Source organism: Wasmannia auropunctata, unplaced genomic scaffold, assembly GCF_000956235.1.
Source record: "Wasmannia auropunctata unplaced genomic scaffold, wasmannia.A_1.0 LD335888.1, whole genome shotgun sequence".
NCBI lineage: Eukaryota > Metazoa > Arthropoda > Insecta > Hymenoptera > Formicidae > Wasmannia > Wasmannia auropunctata.
Window position 1 is genome coordinate 661,234 of NW_012027002.1, and position 21,121 is coordinate 682,354.

The following is a 21,121-nucleotide window of genomic DNA, read 5'->3' on the forward strand; positions in this document are numbered from 1 at the left end:
ATTCACCATTATTATACGATAGTAGTATAGATTTATAGAATAATATGTGATCTGAGTACAATGTATGTGTGAGAAATTAGTTTAGAAATTAAAAAAAAAATGAAACAAGAAAACACAAACTACGGTAACTATTTTTTATTAAACTTTTGTAACAGGTAGCATAAGATAACTGTATATTGTTATATAACGATTTTTCTGATAGATTTTATCCCATTTACACGCGCACAGCTGTACATATGAAAGAAAGTGAAAGTTTCACAAAGAGTTATGAATCGAGAGACCTCCCGTTCTCAATATGGATATGTATTATAATAATGAGACAATAAAATTAGCAGAGCAGAAAACATGATCTAATAATCCTGTCGTGTCTTGATTATGATTAAAATTTCCGATTTAGCTGTCATGTAACAAATGGCAGAGCAGAAAAGCCGCATTCAGTAACACGATGAATAGAAGTGAAAGTACGCTTCTTCGATGAGTAGTTCTGCAACTTTCTCTATGATATATCGCTAGCAGCATACATAATTCAAGCTAAGCGATCCTTACGAGAATACATGATTAATTTTCACGATTTGCGAACTGCGCGTTTTGAGAAATGCCTATTTCAATGCTAAACAGCTTGTGAAACTCGACAGATCAATGAAATTATGAAACACAGGCACAAAGTATTTTGTTACAAAGTACATTGCGAAATTTATATACTTTTCGCATACGCAACATCGATAATAAACTCTGTGAACGGGTGTACGAAACGTAATCGCAGGCAGAAGATGATACGCATATATATAAGCTGTTTTCCCATACATTTATTTACGAAAAGTGGAAACTCTTCACATACGTAAAAAGAAATGCGTGAGATACAAAAGCAAGATACAAGGGAAACACTTGTTCATATAAATACTTTTTCTACGAAGGCACTTAAGGGTATGATTAATTTTTACACGACGATGACGATGACGACGAATTGTGCGCGAGGGGAGAGCTTAATTTCGACCTATTTGATCAATCTGGCTCTGAAGGTTGTTCACCACCTCGGGTGGAACGTGTTCGCCCAAGATCTCGAAGAGATTGATCCTCTGGTCCCCGGGGATCGATTCGTAGGCGGCCAATTCGATGCCCTCTTGGACCTTTTGTATAGTCGCATCCTTCGGGATAAGATAGGTATTCTGAGCTTGCCGTATCGCCTCATTGCTGAAGATCTGCCCGTCTTTCTGTGGATACGCCGCAATCACGCCCGCCAGAAGTAACGTGGCCAGGACTACAGTGTGAAAGCCCATCTGGAGGTAAGTGAGGGAAAAGATTATCGAAATGCACGTAATCGACGATTCGAGAACATAAGATTCGAAGGCTTCGAAAATATATGTGATTAAGAAATTTCAAATAGGAGATATATCGATATATATATATATATATATCGCCTTATTAATTATATATATATATATAATATATTAATTATATATTAATTATATATATATATATATATAATTATTACAAATTTACATGAAGTATTTACGCGAAAAGATACATATATTGAACTATAAATAAAATATTAAACATAAGAATATGTATATATATTATATATAATATATGTATATATTTTATTTATAGTTCAATGTATCTTTTCGCGTAAATACTTCATGTAAATTTGTAATAATTTTTTTATGCTACAACGTAAAGACTACTGTTTATCAAACTATATCAAACTAGATTAAATGCCGGCAAATCAAACTAGATTAAATGCCGGCAAAGAACAGTTGCCGCGAAAAATCGCGACGACGCAAATCTTCGAGCCATTTCACTCGGTACGTTCTCGAGAAACGTCATCCGACCTGCTATGAATACGGTGCCCCATTGACCAATATACAACACAGACAAGATTTGCTGTTACCTGTATCGGCTGAAGAGTTTCACTTTTATATGTATATATGTTTCTTTCTTGAATTTTGAAATTGTTTCGCAATATCACCGTTAGCTATTTTTAATACTGAACGAGCAACACTTGTCTCTATAATATCAAAGCAGATTTTGCACTTAGAAAACGAAGAAAAAGTGTTTGATTACATTAATAAATTCAAACAGAAATTAATAATGTAAAACAATATTCTTTATAATTTGTTATTATTGCTCTTTTTTTCTTTATAATTAATGATCGATATTAAATCATGAAAAGGTCCATAAAGATTGAGCGCTGAAACAAAATATAGCTAGGGAATTTACTGGGTTTCTATCGTTTGTAAAATATTTGCATTTAGCAGTAATTTGCCCATAGGTTTGTCGCAAATCTTTCCTTCGTTGAAAACAAATCGTCCTCTAAGGACAGTTACGATTACTTTTCCAAACAGGACCTTTCCTTTGTACGGTGTCAACTGTAAAGTTAAACAATTTTGAAGACTTGGTGAGATTATTTCGAGAAAAATTTTGTCACATATTCTACATATTTCCTACATTTTTTTACTTACTTTATTCTTGTGGTAAATGTCATCTGCCTCGATCTGCGAAAATACAGTTTTCTGGTAATACCCATATAAAGTACATAACTCTCTACTTTTCAAGATTAATACAACGGATAAAAGAACTGACTTTAATAGATTCATCTGGATCCCAAATAACGAAATCCGCGTCCATGCCAACCGATAAATCACCTTTGCGATCTTCGAGACCGCATAGCTTTGCGGGCTGACTGCTTAACAGCTTCGAGATATCGGAAAGCCGTATGCCTCGCGTTCTCGCGGCTGTCCATATCAGCGATAATCCTATTTGTATTTTTGAAGAAACTCTTATCTATATAATATCTCTTTCTTTTTCTTCTACAATATTTCATCTCTCATGCTTTCTGTTCTCTGACAAATTTGATGTAAATACATACCGAATTGCAACGAGGAGATACCGCCCCAAGCGGTCAAAAAATTTCCGCAAGTTTTCAATTCCGGTACACAGGGAGAGTGATCCGAGACAATCATATCTAACGTTCCGCTTTTAACACCGTGCCACAATTGTTCCTAAACATGTGTATTAAGATTTTTAAATCACAAATTATTTTATCAGATAAATCCGAATTTGATATTAAATATCAAAGTCGCTTGAAAGCTTAAAAAGTTTGTTTGATTAAAATAATTAGATGTGTATAGCGAATGTTTTCAAATACTGAGTATCAGAATATCTGATTATCAAAAGACATAGACACATGACGATTACGACTGAAACAGGAAGGACTGATAGAGCTTGTAAGTAAAAAGATTAGACTAATTACTCGATTACTTTTTTTCCTGATTGGCGGGCAACACTTGAATTCAGTGGAACCTGCCGGTATCTCTTCCGCGGTCAGTGTCAGATAGTGATAGCACGTTTCCACGGTTAAAGGCGCACCACGAGCCTTGGCATCGTTTATTAATGTCAAACATTCCGCACTTGACAAATGCACTATGTGGCATCGAAAGCTTGAAAGTTTTATATAACATTATTTTTATATAAAACACATTGAAACGAAATTTCTCCCTCCCTCTCTCTCTCTCTCTCTCTCTCTCTCTCTCTCTCTCTCTCTCTTTCCCACTTACTTATATTTTATGCACCAGTCGCAAATTAATTTTACGGCATCGAGTTCCATGAAGTCGGGTCGACTACGCAAGAAAGTATCATATAATTCTGGATCGCCTGGAAGCACGCGATACAAGTAAAAAACAAATTAATTCCGCAAAAACAAAAGTGTTACTCGTACGTACCAGTTAACGAATTCGTTTTTTCATCTCGCTCGTACTCTGCGTGAAACTGCAAGCACATTTGCGATTAGTCGTCGCGAATAGATTTAACGAGAACGTTTATAAGCGCAATACGTGATGCAATTATAGATACCGCCAGCACAGTTTTCGTAGGCAGTAATTCCAAAAAAGCTTTCTTCACATCGTCCACAGTGACATGTGGAAATTCGTCGACTCCGCTCGGGCATAAGAAGCACTTAAAACCGACTACACCTGCGTCAATTAACGATCGTAATTCGTGCTGAAAATTGCAAAAGAAGAGAGGGAGGTCAGTCACACACGTAAGAATAGGATATACAGAACGCTTCTTCTGTTTCACAATTTTATTATTCTTATGGATATTCTCAATTACTACCTGTCCATCCGATAAACTCTGCCACGACATGCGTTACGACTGTAACACGTAAATGTTGCTTCAGGAACGACATTCCCGCCACGTGCTATATTTCTCAGACAATTGACTAGTCTGAGACTATAAAACAGGTATCATTTTACATTAGTAATAGTAATTGGTACACGTCAGCGATTTCTGATGTTTTTTACAATTTTGAACTTATCCCTCAACTTGTGTAGCAAAAGATAGACAATGCGTTTATTCATTCGTTGTAGCTTTCGTGCGTGAAGCAAATGCTAAGTCATGCTAGTGCATATTCAGCGAGAGTATAATATCAATAAAATATTTTTGTCGTGCTTAGGTCTCTGGCCGTTTCAGAGTAAATTCTTAAAACGTCTGATACCGATGTGCATCCTCGGGTACGAATTGAGTTCCTATCCGTTAGAGGTATGTAATATGTATCGATTAATACCCGCGATCTTACTCTGTAAATATCCGATTAGCATTAAGAATTCTAAATATAATTTTTTATTGCATAATGTATTCTATTAAGAATGTTATTATCCTAAATTTAATTTTTAATTGCGTAATGTATTCTACGGATCGCTATCAATATTGCGCTCAGATATTAATGTTATACGATCATTGGAATAATACGCGACTGGTCTTCGATTGCTGTTATCAACTTGTCTTGTTAACCATCTTCTTCGGAAAGCTATTGAATGAGATCTTGAATCACGACAAAGTAAGTTTAGGAACAACCTTGCTTTCTGTGGTGCAATCTTTCAATTGTTATTTTAATAAAATCCTGCTTTCGATTTGCCCTTAATTGTCTCCGTAATAATTGTTGCAACGATCAGATTCAACGTTTATATACGACCATGGACAATCATTGGAATATATTTACAAGTGAATCGGAACTTCGAATTCTTAAACATTATTCCAACATATCGCGAAAATTTACAATATTTTACTCGAGTGAGTACGTACGTCATGTTGCAAAATATACATATTAGTAATGTATTGCGTAAGATTATATTTGATTTAATTTAATTTAATTAATTAATTAATTATTTAATTAATTAATGTATACTAAAAAGTTACATTAAGACATATAAAGTATATAAATATACTATAATATAAATGGCACTCCAGCACGCACGCGTGCGCGCGCACAATGCTGCTGTTATAAGGCCTACTAGCAAAATACATAATATTGTATAATTGAGTGAGACAATCCAATATGATACGCTTAACTACATTAAATTAAATTAAATTAAAAATATTTGTATTCCACTTGCACATAGAACGATGCATCGCATTCACACAAGAAAAAAAAAATGTATATTAATAATTTAACGTTATCTGTACTAACATATATATATAAGCATTTAATAATGAAAGTCCGTGAATTTTCTGTGTGTATATAACTTTGCGGGAATTAATAAATGCATAAAAATATATAATACTTTTTATAATTTTGCAGTGATCATCTACTTCATGTTAACAATATTTATGTTAGTCCCACTAACGCCGATGTTCCTCGACCTTATACGGCCTCTTAATGAATCACGTCCACGAATCTTCGCAGTCGTTGTAGAATATAGAATAGATCAAGAAAAGTACTATGCACTGGTTTTTTGTTACAGTATCGGTATAGTAGTGTTGGGCGCAATTACCATGGTTGGTGTCGATTCTATGTATGTCGTTTGCAATGCTCATGCTTGCAGTTTATTCTCGATCATTAAGTACGTACATTTACGCGATACTTTAAACCTGAATTTGCGAAATACGAATAGGAATCCTACTTCACAGTCAGCAATTCGAGGAGATACTATTAAAGCTGGATACCACGAAACCAGTTAGCAAATATGAACTTTACTCGAACGAGAATTTCGAATTGTTGAACGAGAAAGAGATATATCGGCAATACATAATATGCTTAAAAAAATATCAGCTTGCTTTAGAGTAAGCTTTTCTGAATAATCTTTGCTTATTTGACTTGTACACAAAGTAAATCTAAATTAAAATATTTATTATTTTGTCGTAGATTTGTCAATATATTGAATTCAATATATAAAGTCATTACATTATTACTATTATTATTGAATGGTATAACTATAAGTCTGATTGGAATTCGAGTAAGTATTGTATAATTATGTATGTGCAATTATACACATGTAGGAAAACAAAATACATATATATTACAAGAATATAAGAGAAAATAAATATTCCGTAAAAAAAGAAAGATTCTTCATAAAAAATGTTTTCAATTATGTTGTTTTATCGAAAATATCGTTACTTTCATTTGAGATCTTAAAATAATCATGCTTAATAACAGTTTCAATCGAAATTATTGCATTACTATGTAAATTCCGTTAAGATAATATTATATTTCAAATAGATGCTCAATATATTGATATTGATTTATTACAGGTCATTTATGTATTAGATGAATTGATAGAAGTAATGAGGTATAGTTTTATAATCGTTAGTATGCTAATACAACTCATGATCATGTGTTATTCTGGTCAAAAGCTGCTAGACCAAAGCCAGAATATATTTTACCGAGCGTAAGAATAATTTCATTTCAATTACTTTCGCATATACGTGTATATGTGAAATATATTATACTCTGGAAATAGTCTATTTTTATATTTATATTTATAACTATCTACAATATTATGTTGACTTTTGACATTTATAAAACGACTTTGAATTTTTCTCGTAATCATACAATATTTTTTATAGCACAAATAGGATTTTTTGGAAATAAAAGATAACGAAAGTTCACTTCACTTTAAAAAGTTAATCGTGATTTATAATGTTTACTTATCTGAATCTGCTTTGTACAAAAAATACTCAATTAAGTACAAATAAATTTGTACTTGATTCAAATATAAAATTTTTCATAAAAATTCTCTTTCTCTCTCTTGTGCGAATAATTCTTACAGAATTATTCTTTCAGATACGCTGTGAAATGGTATAAATTCTCACCGAGATTAAAGACGTTGTTAATTATAACTTTTTATAGGAGTGTTAGTCCCTCTGGTATAATAGCAGGCAACATGATTCCACTGTCAATGGCAACTTACGCTACGGTAAGAAAGAAAATCTGCAAATTGATTTGTAACAGAACGGAAAATAACTTATGCATCTGTATGTGATTAAAGGTAGTACGAGCGGCTTTATCTTACTTTATGACATTCTTGTCTTTCAAAGGCTAATTACTTTGCAATATATTGTATCTCGTATTATTAGATTTTATGGATCGTTCAAAATAAGAATATTAGGCTCTGATATACAAATAAAAATGGTAAAATAATTTATGAATCGTGTTTGAGATCACTAAGTAATGGACTATGTACAGACTAGGTACTTCTCTTAGGCACAAAAGAAGCACTTAAAATCAATATTGCACCTGCGCTTACTAAAAGTTATAGTTCACACTAAAAATTGTAAGCGAAAAGTGAAATTGATCAATAAAACGATGAGACAAGCACACATTGTCTGTTCTCATTCTTACTATTATTAATCGCATAGCATCTTTACCGCGTCACGCTACCATCATTACGTATATATACATTAGGTTGAAAAAGGTACGTAAAATTAAAAATGCTACCTCTGGTATACGAAGATGGGGGAATAGCAGCTTAGTTAGAAAATTGACACGCTACTGCGGTGGAAATAGCCAGTTCGTGCTGATGGTTCTGACATCCTGTAATTTCATATTTCTGGAAATTTGGACCTGATCGATGGCACGTGCAACACATGTCAGTTGTATCGTAGCGCTCAAACAGAAAGTAGGATATCATGTTGACGCATGTTTTACGAGAGTACAATCTCAATAAAATATTATTGTCATATATGGGTCTCTGGCCGTTTCAAAGTAAACTCGTAAGAAGTGTGCTACCGATTTCCTATCTTGTGCTTCAAATAACTTGCTATCCTTTGGTGGTAATATGTTAATAACGCATTTTTATTTGCACGAATACGATTGATATTTAAAAACAGTTAACAATTCAAATATTTTTTTAATATAATATATTCTATATATGAAATGATAATTAATGTTGCGCTGGATATTAATGTTATACGATCATTGGAAAAATTCGCGATTGGTTTTCGAATGCTTCTCTCAAATTGTCTTATTAACCACTTTCGTCGCAAAGTTACTTAATGATTTTTGGAACCACGACAAGGTATGTGTACGGAAAACAGGATAAGCTTATTTATGTTTTTTTTTTCAATTATTATTACAGTAAAATTTTTGCTTTGTTGCTATACAATATTGTAATATTCTTTTGTTATTATCAGATTCGACGTTTATGCGAAGCCATGGAGAATCATTGGAATATATTTACAAGTGAATTCGAAACGCGTATCCTTAAAGATTATTCCATCATGTCGCGGAAATTTACGATATTTTATTCGAGTGAGTAATTGCAAAGAATATCTACATAGATTAGCGCTACATATTACGTTACATGTGAAAAGAATGCAAATTTAATAAAGAAATTTTGTAAAGCATTTTTGTTGATACAAATCATATTGACAACATATCTATACACTTCTGTAAAAAATAACGTCAATTTCAATTTTTTTAATTATATACTAATTGTACGAGGTAGGGTCAAAAAGTTCCCGAAATTGGTCAATAATAATTTATTGAAATAATATACAGTATTCTTCTGTTATTGTTCTTCGAAGTACTGTCCTCTTACATTTACACACTTGTTCCACTGTTCATACAATTGTTCAAAACACTCCTGGAAGCCATTTTTGGAAAGTTCCTTCAGCTGCTTCGTCGTATTTTCCATCACCTTTTCTGAATTAGCAAAACGGGGTCCCTTCAATTTCATTTTCAGCCGTGGAAACAGATAAAAAATTCCTATAAAAATATAGCATCAGCGAATTTTTACTTTTTTCTACAGCTGAAAATGAAATTGAAGGGACACCGTTTTGCTAATTCAGAAGAGGTGATGAAAAATCGAGAACGGTGGAACAAGTGTGTAAATACAGGAGGACAGTACATTGAAGAACAATAACGTAAGAATACTGTACATTATTTTAATAAATTGTTATTGACCAATGTTCCGGAAACTTTTTCCGGACCCTATCTCGTATATTAATATTATGCTATTATACATATATTAAATACGAATATATATATAAATATATACAAAAATATAAATTTCATAAAATTGCAGTAATAATGTTCTCCATGATAGCAATATTTATAATGGTTCCATTAACACCGATATTACTCGATATCATACGGCCTCTTAATGAGTCACGACCACGATTTTTCGCGGTTTCTGTAGAATGGAGAATAGATAAGGACAAATATTTCGTACCGATTTTTTGTTATAACATAAGTATAATCATGACAGGTACAATTATCATGGTTGGCGTTGATTCTATGCATGTCACCTGCACTATTCACGCGTGCAGTTTATTCTCGATCGTTGGGTACGCACAAAAATAATTTTCTTCTTACGATTTTAATGCAAAAGAAGATAAAAATCCTATTTCACAGTCAACAGTTCGAGAAGGCAATATCAAAACTAGATATCAATGAGAAAATTAGTAAAAGCGAATACTGCGTTAATGCAGAGTTGGAATCATCAAGCGAGCTAATGTACCAGAAATATGTCGTATGTTTAAGGAAATATCAACTTGCTTTAGAGTAAAACAAATTTCTTTTGAACTATTCCGCAAAAATCCACAAAAATATATTATTTATAATATTATCGTTCCAATAGGTATGTCGACATACTGAATTCGATGTATCGAACAGTGGCATTAATTATGCTATTGATGACTGGTGCGATTATAAGTCTGGTTGGAATTCGAGTAAGTATTTACATGTATTTTTTTTTACAGAAAAAGAAAAAATCAACATTACCATCAAAAAATGAAAAATTTTTCGCGCACACACACACACAATAAATATCATAAAATTATTGAATGATGCATCCTGTACATATGTATTATATATGTGAACATATACATATAAATAAAATTCCATACATATATTTTATATATTGTAGATCGTATATGTGTTAAATCAATTAGAAGAAGTAATGAGATTTAGCCTTGTAATCGTAGGCATGTTAATGCAACTTCTAATCCTATGTTATTCTGGTCAACAGTTGATAGATGAAAGTCAAAATATATTCTACCGAATGTAAGAATTTTTCTATTTTAATACTTTCAGTTAAAAGTTTACTAGCTAAATTTGAATAATTTCTACAGAGTATTGATCGTTACATTAATATTTATCGATACATTAATATTTTTACACATAATGTAAACTATGGGAAAATATATATATATAATATCTTTGTAAATATCTTACAAATAATCTGTTATATTTTAAAATCGCGATAAAATGAGTTTTAATTTGTCTTATAGCAAGATATCACAAAATAATAAATTTTGGTTTTTTTGCGTTATTATGCGATATAGAGATATATTAGATATATCATATATACATATATGTAGATATATGTATATATATATATATATATATGTAGATATATGTAGATATACAGATATATCATTACTATAAATTTTAGACAATATAAGCCTTTCCTTGAAAATTTAATTTATAATTTGCAGTGTTCTTACTCGTTTTATAAGAAAAGAAAGATTTTAAATTTTAATCAGACATAATTATTTATAGAAAAATGTGTAAATAAATTCTTACATTTCTAGATACGCTGCGAAATGGTATAAATTCCCACCACGATTAAAATCGCTTTTGATTATAACTCTTTACAGAAGCTTCATACCTTGCAGTTTAACAGCTGGTAACATATTTTCATTATCAATGGCGACTTATGCTGCAGTAAGTACATATAAATTTGGAGAATCTTCTCCAAATTTTATTTATAATGTACAGAAGACAATTCATGTGTATACATCTGTATTTAATTTAAGGTGATGCGGACGGGAATATCCTATTTCACGACATTCTTATCACTCAAAGATTAATTAATTCTGTACATTTTGTAGTCCTTTATTAATTCTAGAATTAAGCCAAAATTAAGACGTTTGAGCGATTGTCAATTCTGATCGAGAACTTATCCTAGATTTCGCTTAGACACAAAAGACACACTTTAAAATCGATTGCATCTGCATTTATTCACCAGCACATTTTATGCTATTATAGTAAATGTAAGTAATTGAAATATGAATTCTCAAAAATGGGTTATCATTCATACTCCTTTACTCGTAATCTTCAACTCTAAATCAATCTCTTATAAAATCGAAGTAGTTATACATGAGACGAGAATGATGGTCGGAATCGAAACCCGCCGATTGAATCACTTTTACACGTCATCCTATATAATTTCATGTTGGTATTTGTACCGTAAAAATTGATCAATGAAAATGGTAAGACAGAGCACCAAGTGTCCGTTCTCATTCTCATGAATATTTACATAGCATTGTTAGAGCGTCACGCAATGTTATTATTTTGTATACGTAAGGGCTCAACTGGGTAAGATATCTCTCAAGTGCTTTTTAAAAGCACAAGAGAGGGGGTGGTAGAATGGCAGCTTAATTTTAAGATAGTTATATCGCTACGACAGCGAGATTGTGCTAACAATATTTGACATCATATAATTTTCTACTGTTGCAAACTTGGTCTTAAAAAAAGCGGTGGTACATGCGATACGTGTCATTCCTCTCGTAACACTCAAGCAATAATATCATGCTGGTGCATGTTTCACGAGAGTACAATGTCAACAAAATATTATTATCGCACTTGGGTCTTTGGCCACTCCAAAATAAATTCGTAAGACGTTGGTTACCAATTTTATATTTTGTGTTTCTAATCAGTTGGTTTCCATTGGAGGTAATAATACGTTAACACGTTTTCTACATGAATCCGAGTAGCACATAAAACATCATTCTAAATATACTTTTTTTTACATAATATGATATACGTTTAATAACTTGGAATAATTAATATCACGCTTAGATAATATCGTTATATGATCATTGGAATGATATGCGATTTGTTTTTGAACTTTTTCATAATATTGTCTGCAATGTTTTATTTGTCGCAAAGCCACTTAATGAGTTTTTGAATTGCGATAAGGTATGCGGAAAACATTACCGATTTACTTATTAATTATTATTTCAACGATTTTTAATCACTTTAACGAAATTACTTATTATGATTAGACACAATATTTATACGAAGCAATGGAAAATCACTGGAATATATTTACAAATGAATTTGAAAAGCGTATTCTTAAAGATTATTCTAATTTATCACGCAAATTTACAATAATTTATTCGAGTGAGTACATATAAAGAATATATATAAAATAAGTTAGTACTACATATTATAAAACATAGATATAGAAAACTCTAACAAAACTTTGTTGAAGATTTCTTTTTTTTGTTGATAGAATCAATATGTTCATACAATTTTTGCGAAAAATATATCACAATTTTAATCCTTTTATGTAGTATCTTTATAATATATATTTATTTAATATATTTAAACAATAATAAATTGAACTAAAACTAGATTTAACATATTTAAATTATAAAGAAATATATATTTAATATGTTTATTCATAATTTTATACTTGTATTGTGCATGTAATTTATAAATATATAAAATATGTTTTAAATGTTAAAATATGAAATTACAGGCACATTATACATCATGACAGCAATATATATATCAGGTCCATTTAAACCGATAATATTCGATATTATATTGCCTCTTAACGAATCACGTCCACGAGTTTTTGCAATACCTGTAGAATGGAGAATAGATACGGATAAGTATTTCGTACCGATTTTTTGCTATCATATAGCTATAATTGTGATGGGTATGTCTCTCATGATTGGTGTCGAAACTATATATATTACTCGCACCATTCATGCTTGTAGTTTATTTTCAATCGTTAGGTACGTACATAAATTACTTTTTTCGTTTGATTCTGTCGCGGAAGATCGTGCGAATTTTATTCAGGTTAATTTTATTTTAAGAACTTAATTTCACAGTGAACAATTCGAAAAAATAATGCCAAAACCGGATATCAATATGAAAGTTAGCAAACACGGATACTACATGAACGCACTGTTCAAATTGGCAAGCGAACAAATGATGTACGAGGACTACGTTATATGTTTAAAGCAATATCAGCTTGCTTTAAAGTAAATAATTTTTTAAAAATAATCTTGTTCCGCAGTCTGCGTAATATATTTACAACTATACTAATATATTATTATTTTACAGGTTTGTCGATGTACTGAATTCATTATATCGTTCACTGGCATTAATCTCATTGCTCTTCGCTAGTGCAGTTATGAGTCTGGCTGGAATTCAAGTAAACATTATAAGCTATTATTTATATACATATTTTTTATTTTTTTGTAGAGAGAAATTAATAGAATTCACATTACTCTATTAATAAGCGTTAAAATGTTAAAATATATATTAAAAATTTTTTTAAATGTTACATAATATTACATAATACATTTTATATATTGTAGATCATATACACATTGGATCATTTCGAAGAGCTATTAAGATACATTCTTATTGTCTCAGGCTCATTCCTGCAGCTGCTGATCTTATGTTATCCTGGTCAAAAATTGTTAGATGAAAGTCAAAGTGTGTTTCATCAAATGTAAGAATTTTTTTATTTTGTTTGTGTTTAACATTTACCTTTAACATTAGCAATTTCAGATGTAAAATGTTAATTATCAGTATTATCACATATATATTTTTATGCATATTTTGGAAAAAAAATAAAAAATACTTAAAAACAGGAAATATATAACACATATTTCTTATTCAAAAAAAGTTTTAATGTTGTATTTATAAATTTCCTGTTTAAAAAATTATTAATGCTGTATTTATAAATCTATTATATTTCAGAATTAATATAAAGTCTTTTTATGGCTAAATCTGAATGTGAAGCTTTTGCTTCTTCATATTATGTTAAATTATTTATTATGTAAATATAATATATATACATATCATTGGGATATATACATATATACTATATAATTTATGTCAATACAAATTTTATATGATAGACTTTTTAGCGAATCATTAATTTATAATTAATACCCGTGTTTGTTTGAATTATCAAAGATTTTATCAGAATAAATATATAATATATAATATATAATATATATATATATATATATTTATTTAAAGCAATATATTAAAATTTTTAATTCCGTTATTTTAATATAATTATTTATAAATCTTGACGAATTCTTATTTTAAATAAATTTGTGTACAGATACGCTGCAGAATGGTATACATTTTCACCAAAATTAAAAAAGCTGTTGATGATAACTCTTCGCCGAAGTTTTATACCTTGTGGCTTAACAGCTGCTAATATATGTTTATTATCAATGGCAACTCTTGCTGCAGTAAGTATGAAAATCTTGAATTTCTACTTGCGATGTAGAGAAGACAATTTGCGCGTACTTTTATATCTTATTCAAGGTGGTACGAGCAGCCATCTCCTACTTCACGACATTTTTATCACTCAAAAATTAGTCAATTTCGTACATTTTGTAGAACTTTTTTAGTTTTGCTAAAATCTTTGGGCGATCATGTTAATTGGAGCCCTTTTAGATTCCATTTAGCAAAGAGCACTTAAAAATCCATATTTGAGACCACATTTTCGACTTTAACATAGTCACAACTGCTAACGATTGTGAGCGTAAAAAAGGGCATCTGATCAATAAAATGATAACACAGGGCGCAGGATGTGCGTTCTCACTCTCATGGTTATTACTCCCGTCTTTACTGCGTCACGCCATGTCATTATTTTAGTATGTGACATGCTGAAAAAAATATGCGACAAATACTACTTGGCATACGAGAAAGTAAGAATGTCAGTTGATATAGTAATATGATGTTGTGCAAACAACTACTTTTCGCGTTTCACGATTCCTGATTCCATAATTTCCGGCAGCGTGGACTTAACAAAAAGAACCGGTGGCATAGGCAGCACGTGTCATTCGTATCGTAGCTGCTAAACAGGAAACAAAATATGTTGGTGCATGTTCTACGAGAGTACAATGTCAATAAAATATTCTTGTCACGCTTAGGACTTTGGCCGTTCCAAAGTAAGCTCGTGAGAAATTCGTTACCGATCCTTTGTCTTATATTCGAAATAAGTTATTATCCGTTCGAGGTAATGTGTATCAAACAATGTTCAGACAGTCTCATAAAGTATAACTGTATTGCCACGTGTGTTTCGCTTTAAAAATTGACGTTACACGTAGATTTTAATATTGTATGATCATCGGGACGATGCGCAAATGGTTTTTGAAGGTTGCTATCAATTTGTCATAACAAGCGCCTTCATAGTAAGGCTGTGGAATGAGATTTGGAATCGCGATAAGGTGAGTTTATTTTTTTAAACAATATGTAAGTACGTCATCAATTTCTCAATCGTTATTTCAATATGATTTTTATCGGTATATTTTACTATTGTATTACGATTATCAGTTCCGCCGTTTATACGAAGCCATGAACGATCATTGGGATATATTTACAAATGAATTAGAAGTTCATATTTTAAAAAATTATTCTACCATATCGCGGAAGTTTACGATATTTTATTCGAGTGAGTACGCAAGTAGTGTTACACAATTTTTAAAACGGCGACAGCTACGAGAATAGCGATAGTTACGAAGTGTGATGCGTTTGAAATTATTAATGCGAAAAACATGTTTTTTTCACGAAATTACAGCTATGATGTACCTTTTAAGTTCAATGTTTATAATAATTCCATTGACACCGGCGTTCCTAGATATTGTGTTACCTCTTAACGAATCGCGTCCACGAATCTTAGCAATCGACGTTGAATTTAGAGTAGACACAGACGAGTACTTCGTGCCGATTTTTTGTTACACTACTGCTATAATCGTGGTGGGTATAAGTATAATGGTGGGTGCGGATACAATGCATTTCACGTGTACCACTCACGCATGTAGTTTATTCTCAATCGTCGGGTAAGTGTATCGCAGGCAGCGTGTACGATACGTACTTGGGTCATTTTGAGAAGTACTTTATAACAATCATAAGTACTTCGCAGTGAGCAAATTGAAAATATCACGTCGGCAGAACGTGTACGAAAATGTGAATGCGGCTTGGCCAAAGAGCACGAATTGTCGAAAGAGCAAGTGATGTATCAACAATACGTTATATGTTTAAGAAAGTATCAGCTTGCATTAAAGTAAGTCGAGTTTTCCCGAGCCATTTTTCGAGAATAATATTTTGTATATATTATGTAATTAATTGCTACAATTGCTTTACTGTCATCATTGTGATTCTTATATAGGTTTGTCGATATATTAAATTCGACGCATCAAACGGTTGCAATATTCTTCTTATTATTGATTGGTGCAACTTTAAGTCTGATTGGAGTCCGAGTAAGAATGAAATAATTATTTTTCAAAAAATAAATAGTACGGACATATCATTTTTATAAATTTCAGATACAAAACAAATCTTATTAAATTTTGTGTAAAATATATTAGATGTAGAAAAATAATGTTCTATTAATAGACTGTCAATTATATTATTACGCAAATTTCTTGAGAATAATACTTTTGATGTATTATGTAGATCGTTTACGTGTTAGATCAACTCGAAGAAATGATCAGATTTACGTTTATAATTATGGGAGCTTTACTACAACTGATGATCATGTGTTATTCTGGTCAGAAGTTAATGGACGAAAGTCAGAATGTATTCCATCGAGCGTAATAATTATTTTTAAATATACATTCTTAAATATACTTACGTACGCATTTGCAAACACGCACTTCTCAAAATATAATTTTGTTAAAACAATAATTCAGATAATAAATTCACAATTTTAATTTTAAATCGAATTTTAATTGTTAATATTCTTCTGTCCGTAAGTGAGAAAAGACGGAATAGTTTTAAAATAAAAATAAAATTCGTCAAAATCTTAGCGTCAATATAGAAAATATAGAAAATAAAAAAATTAATTTTTTCAGATACCGGACGGAATGGTACTCATTCTCCCCAAGATTAAAAACGCTACTGATTATAACTCTTTACAGAAGTATTGTACCGTGCAGCTTAACTGCTGGTAAATTACTTACATTATCAATGTCGACTTTCGCCGCAGTAAGTCAAAGATTTTATTAATTTATATGCAATTTATGGAAAAGGACTTACGCGTTTTTGTTTTCGATTTTAAGGTGATACGAGCGGGCATGTCTTATTTCACAGCATTTCTGTCGTTTAAAGATTAATTTATCCGAATTTCCAGTCCAATACGACAACTTCAGGCCAATTTTAGAACCGTTATTCTTCGAAGATAGTTTTACATATAATGTATTTCGCGTGCGTAAATATATTTATCTAAAAATTTTGCGAAACATACCTGATTTCCTGGTATCACGCCACCCCAGAACGCAACGTCTACGAACGCTTTCGCGTACGCTTCCCTCGCCTTAGCTTTGAGATTATCCAATGTGGTGGTGGGCGGAATAGAATTCCTACAACATGAGATGGACATGCACGTCTGCAAGTAATTTCACCGTTCAGACGAACGTTGTTCAGGAGAACATAAATTATTATTACAAAGGCATATCCGCGATCGTGGTGACACCGCCAGCCGCGGCCGCTCGTGTAGCGGTGTGAAATCCTTCCCATTCGGTTCTTCCGGGCTCATTTACATGCACGTGGGAGTCTATTATTCCAGGCATCAGCACTAACGAGCCGCAATCGTTAAACAGAATGCCGGGATATTTCTGAAACCGCACGCGTCGATTCGCATTTGTCGAATTCCCCCGTGCCGAATGATTTGTGCGAGGCTTACCTGTGATAAATATCGTACAACGTCTTCACCTGTGTCGTACGATATTTCCTGTATTTTCCCATCGCTTATGACCAACGTGGCCGGTTGGACGCTATTTGCGAAGACCGTTCTTTGAGATACGAAAGCGCAGATTCGCGAATCTTCTTGAAATTGCATGGCTGGGCGTACACCGTGCACCGTCGAGAAATAACTGCAGCTACGGCGCGTAATTCGTGTCTATAAATAGCTTAGATTGAATAGATCTTATCAAGTGACAGAGTACATATAGAGACGTGTATGAAAATACAAGGTCATTATGACGTTATATTTGTAACACGGGCAACGTAATGAACGCCCTCGTAAAAAAGAACTACTAGTATAGTTATAAAAACACTACTGAAATGTAGTAGTGTCACTGCTATACCAGCAGTGCCACTACTACATTTCAGTAGTGTTTTTACTGTACTAATAGTTCTTTTTTATTAGGGCGTAATGCATCGTTACGAAAGCAATATCAATAATGGCGAAATACTAATATAGGTAACTATGAAAATTGTATACATCGTTTCTTCTCGGGCATTCCAAACTGACTGAATTTGCGTTTACTGATGCTACAGCTTGAGCTAGAAAGTGTATATAGAGGAATAGAAAAGAATTCATTGGTAAATTTAAAACAAGGCAAAGCGACCGCTCTTCATTGATATTCTTACAGTCTTGATTATTTGTCACGCATCAGCGTGCGAGTATCACTTCAAAGAGATATGCAACATACGAAATTATAGTCTGTAAATAGTATCTAGTTTACGTGACACTGGTAATGTGACCCAGCATGCTGTGTGACATCCCGTAATTTTATAGTTCTACGATCGTCGTAACTCACGTCGAAAATCGATCGACATCCGACACCCTCTCATACCGCGCTCTCCCTCATTTTCATTGCTGCTATCAAGCAAGTAGAAACGAATCATGCTAGTGAATGTATTTCGAGAGTACAATGTCAATAGAATATTTTTGTCGTGCTTGGGTCTCTGGCCGTTTCAATGTAAGCTCGCGAGACGTTTCTTACCAATGTTCTGGCTTATAGTTCAAATAAGTTTCTTGCCATTCGAGGTAATATGGTCGTATTCTACTTTTCTCAGTGTCTTCAATTAGCCAAAAATGTTCAAAATCGTGTCAAAAAGATATCGCTTTTTTTTATATTATATATTTGACGGATTGTAATATAATTTATCTGTAGATATTAACATTATACATACATAGACATAATGGGCAAATGACTTTTGAATGTCTGTATCAAATAGTTGTATCGATGGCTTTTTTCGTAAAGTTATTAAATCAGCTTTGGAACCGTAATAAGGTAAGTATCTGAAACCTCGATATGAGTTAGGGATTTTTTAATTTTTTTTTCTTAATTTACTTAAATAAATTTCTTGTACAAAATGATACAAGGGGATAATTTTCCTGAAATTTGTCTACAGATAGAAGTACACTAATCTTGAATTTTATGCAGAATTTTCTGCCACGAATGCCTCCTGAAAGTCCTGTTTAGTGAGTAAATTTACAACTACCTGAGATTCGACTTGAATCTGTTCTACAGTGATCAAATTTCTGTTTTAAATTTTATCTTTATCTTGAAGAAGAGAAAGAAGCCTTTGAGGATTACAGGAGAGATTTAAATTGAATCGCAGGTAGTGGATAAACTTACTCACCGAAAAAGAATCAGGAATCATTCCATTTCGAATGCCATAAGCCCTGAGATCAGTATGTACGTTCTTTTAAGAGAAATATTTTGAAGATGATGGTGATCCATATAGACAAGACTCAAAATTAGTTTAAAGATCAATTTAAAGTCAAAATTACTTTTATTTACACGGACAAATTTCGAAAATTTTTGGATACTATATCTCGATATATTTAATTACTTTTTTCTCGATATACATATTTAATCGCATGCGTCTTTTTACGAATAGTTTCGTCGTTTATACGAAGTTATGGAAGATCATTGGAACGTGTTTACAAACAATTTAGAAGTTCGAATTTTGAAAAGTTATTCTCATATATCGCATAAATTTACAGTATCTTACTCGAGTGAGTGGATTATATTAGAAAAAAAGAGATTAGTGACGAACGCATTTTGCGCTTTGTGTGCGTAAGAATATTATTAATATATATTTCTCACAAATTTACAGTACTGATATACGTCATGATGTCAATGTTTATAATGATACCATCACTAGGACCGATGCTTCTCGATATTGTATTACCTCTTAACAAATCGCGTCCGCGAAATATCGCGTTATATAACGAGTTCGGAATAGATCGAGATAAATATTTTGTACCAATCTTTTTGTACACTTCTCTTATAATCACGACGGGTATGTCCATTATGGTGGCCGTTGATACTATGCATGTAGCGTGTACCGCACATGCATGCAGCTTATTCCAACTTATTGGGTAAGTGCCATGTTAGCAGTGTAAAACGTCCACGGTATTTTCGCAAAATTCGTAATTGCGTTTCGTATTGCAGCCAACAAGTCGAGAATATAATATCGAATGTGCAAATCGGTGATAAAGTCAACAATAAAATAGGACATTGCGCGAATGCGGAATGTGAAATATTCAGCGAGGAAATGTTATATCGGGAATATATCGTCTGCTTAAAGAAACATCAACTTGCTTTAGAGTAAGGGACTTTTCCTTGCGCCAAAAATATGATTATAAAAATATTTAATAGAGGCATGTAATTATATTAATAAAAATGATCGTTTATTAGATATGTCTACATATTGAACGAAACGCACAAGATTGTCGGAATTAGCTTCTCATTGTTTATCGCTGCAATCTTCAGTCTAATTGGAGTTCGAGTAAGCATTAAATAATTACTGATATATATCGCTCTTAAATAACCAACTTTCCTATAATTGACGTCGATATGTTACATTTAGAAATTTCGTGTTTTCGTAAATTTCGTGAAAATATGATTATATTTCAGATGGCGCGTGGATATACATAATACCTTTGATGTATTATAGATCGTCTATGTGTTAGACCAACTAGAAGAAATGATTAGGTTTATGTTTATAATCATGGGAGCGTTGCTGCAACTGATGATTGTGTGTTATTCCGGCCAGAAATTAATGGACGAAAGTCAGAATATCTTCCATCGAGCGTAATTATTTTATATTCTCATAAAT

The 21,121-nt window shown here is 32.1% G+C and overlaps 4 protein-coding genes across 4 annotated transcripts; 2 read left to right on the plus strand and 2 right to left on the minus strand.

Annotated features, from left to right (window-relative positions):
• Positions 1 to 786: 786 nt before the first annotated feature.
• On the minus strand, positions 787 to 1,302 carry LOC105455612. The gene has a single exon (XM_011699064.1). The coding sequence runs from the start codon at positions 1,275 to 1,277 to the stop codon at positions 984 to 986; it is 294 nt and encodes a 97-aa protein (XP_011697366.1). The 5' UTR covers positions 1,278 to 1,302; the 3' UTR covers positions 787 to 983.
• Positions 1,303 to 2,101: 799 nt separating this feature from the next.
• On the minus strand, positions 2,102 to 18,136 carry LOC105455614 (allantoinase, mitochondrial). The gene is made up of 11 exons (XM_011699066.1): positions 17,949 to 18,136; positions 17,711 to 17,880; positions 17,511 to 17,625; positions 3,850 to 3,996; positions 3,720 to 3,765; positions 3,555 to 3,651; positions 3,251 to 3,437; positions 2,867 to 2,999; positions 2,581 to 2,753; positions 2,460 to 2,492; positions 2,102 to 2,366 (listed from the first exon to the last, which is right to left on the minus strand). Exons 1-11 carry the CDS (start codon positions 18,102 to 18,104, stop codon positions 2,214 to 2,216), a joined length of 1,410 nt encoding a protein of 469 aa, XP_011697368.1. The 5' UTR covers positions 18,105 to 18,136; the 3' UTR covers positions 2,102 to 2,213.
• Positions 16,736 to 17,428, plus strand: LOC105455613 (odorant receptor 4-like). Its single transcript, XM_011699065.1, has 3 exons — positions 16,736 to 16,857; positions 17,119 to 17,251; positions 17,326 to 17,428. The coding sequence occupies exons 1-3, from the start codon at positions 16,751 to 16,753 to the stop codon at positions 17,377 to 17,379; spliced, it is 294 nt and encodes a 97-aa protein (XP_011697367.1). The 5' UTR covers positions 16,736 to 16,750; the 3' UTR covers positions 17,380 to 17,428.
• Positions 18,137 to 18,893: 757 nt separating the features above from the next.
• On the plus strand, positions 18,894 to 20,385 carry LOC105455686. The gene is made up of 4 exons (XM_011699186.1): positions 18,894 to 18,969; positions 19,229 to 19,284; positions 19,898 to 20,015; positions 20,117 to 20,385. The coding sequence occupies exons 1-4, from the start codon at positions 18,894 to 18,896 to the stop codon at positions 20,383 to 20,385; spliced, it is 519 nt and encodes a 172-aa protein (XP_011697488.1).
• The last annotated feature ends 736 nt before the right edge of the window (positions 20,386 to 21,121 follow it).

What these genes read in the sequence shown, in the direction of transcription:
- LOC105455614 (XM_011699066.1), bottom strand. Translation starts at nt 18,104, where the DNA reads ATGCAATTTCAAGAAGATTCGCGAATCTGCGCTTTCGTATCTCAAAGA. An exon ending in TCAGGAAAAAAAGTAATCGA is followed by an intron (nt 3,000 to 3,250) that starts GTAATTAGTCTA and finishes ACACATGTTTAG; the next exon opens with GAACAATTGTGGCACGGTGT. An exon ending in ACATTTACCACAAGAATAAA is followed by an intron (nt 2,367 to 2,459) that starts GTAAGTAAAAAA and finishes TTAACTTTACAG; the next exon opens with TTGACACCGTACAAAGGAAA.
- LOC105455612 (XM_011699064.1), bottom strand. Translation starts at nt 1,277, where the DNA reads ATGGGCTTTCACACTGTAGTCCTGGCCACGTTACTTCTGGCGGGCGTG.
- LOC105455613 (XM_011699065.1), top strand. Translation starts at nt 16,751, where the DNA reads ATGATCAGATTTACGTTTATAATTATGGGAGCTTTACTACAACTGATG. An exon ending in CAGAATGTATTCCATCGAGC is followed by an intron (nt 16,858 to 17,118) that starts GTAATAATTATT and finishes TAATTTTTTCAG; the next exon opens with ATACCGGACGGAATGGTACT. An exon ending in CAATGTCGACTTTCGCCGCA is followed by an intron (nt 17,252 to 17,325) that starts GTAAGTCAAAGA and finishes TTCGATTTTAAG; the next exon opens with GTGATACGAGCGGGCATGTC.
- LOC105455686 (XM_011699186.1), top strand. Translation starts at nt 18,894, where the DNA reads ATGCTAGTGAATGTATTTCGAGAGTACAATGTCAATAGAATATTTTTG. An exon ending in GGGTCTCTGGCCGTTTCAAT is followed by an intron (nt 18,970 to 19,228) that starts GTAAGCTCGCGA and finishes TGTATCAAATAG; the next exon opens with TTGTATCGATGGCTTTTTTC. An exon ending in ATTTACAGTATCTTACTCGA is followed by an intron (nt 20,016 to 20,116) that starts GTGAGTGGATTA and finishes ACAAATTTACAG; the next exon opens with TACTGATATACGTCATGATG.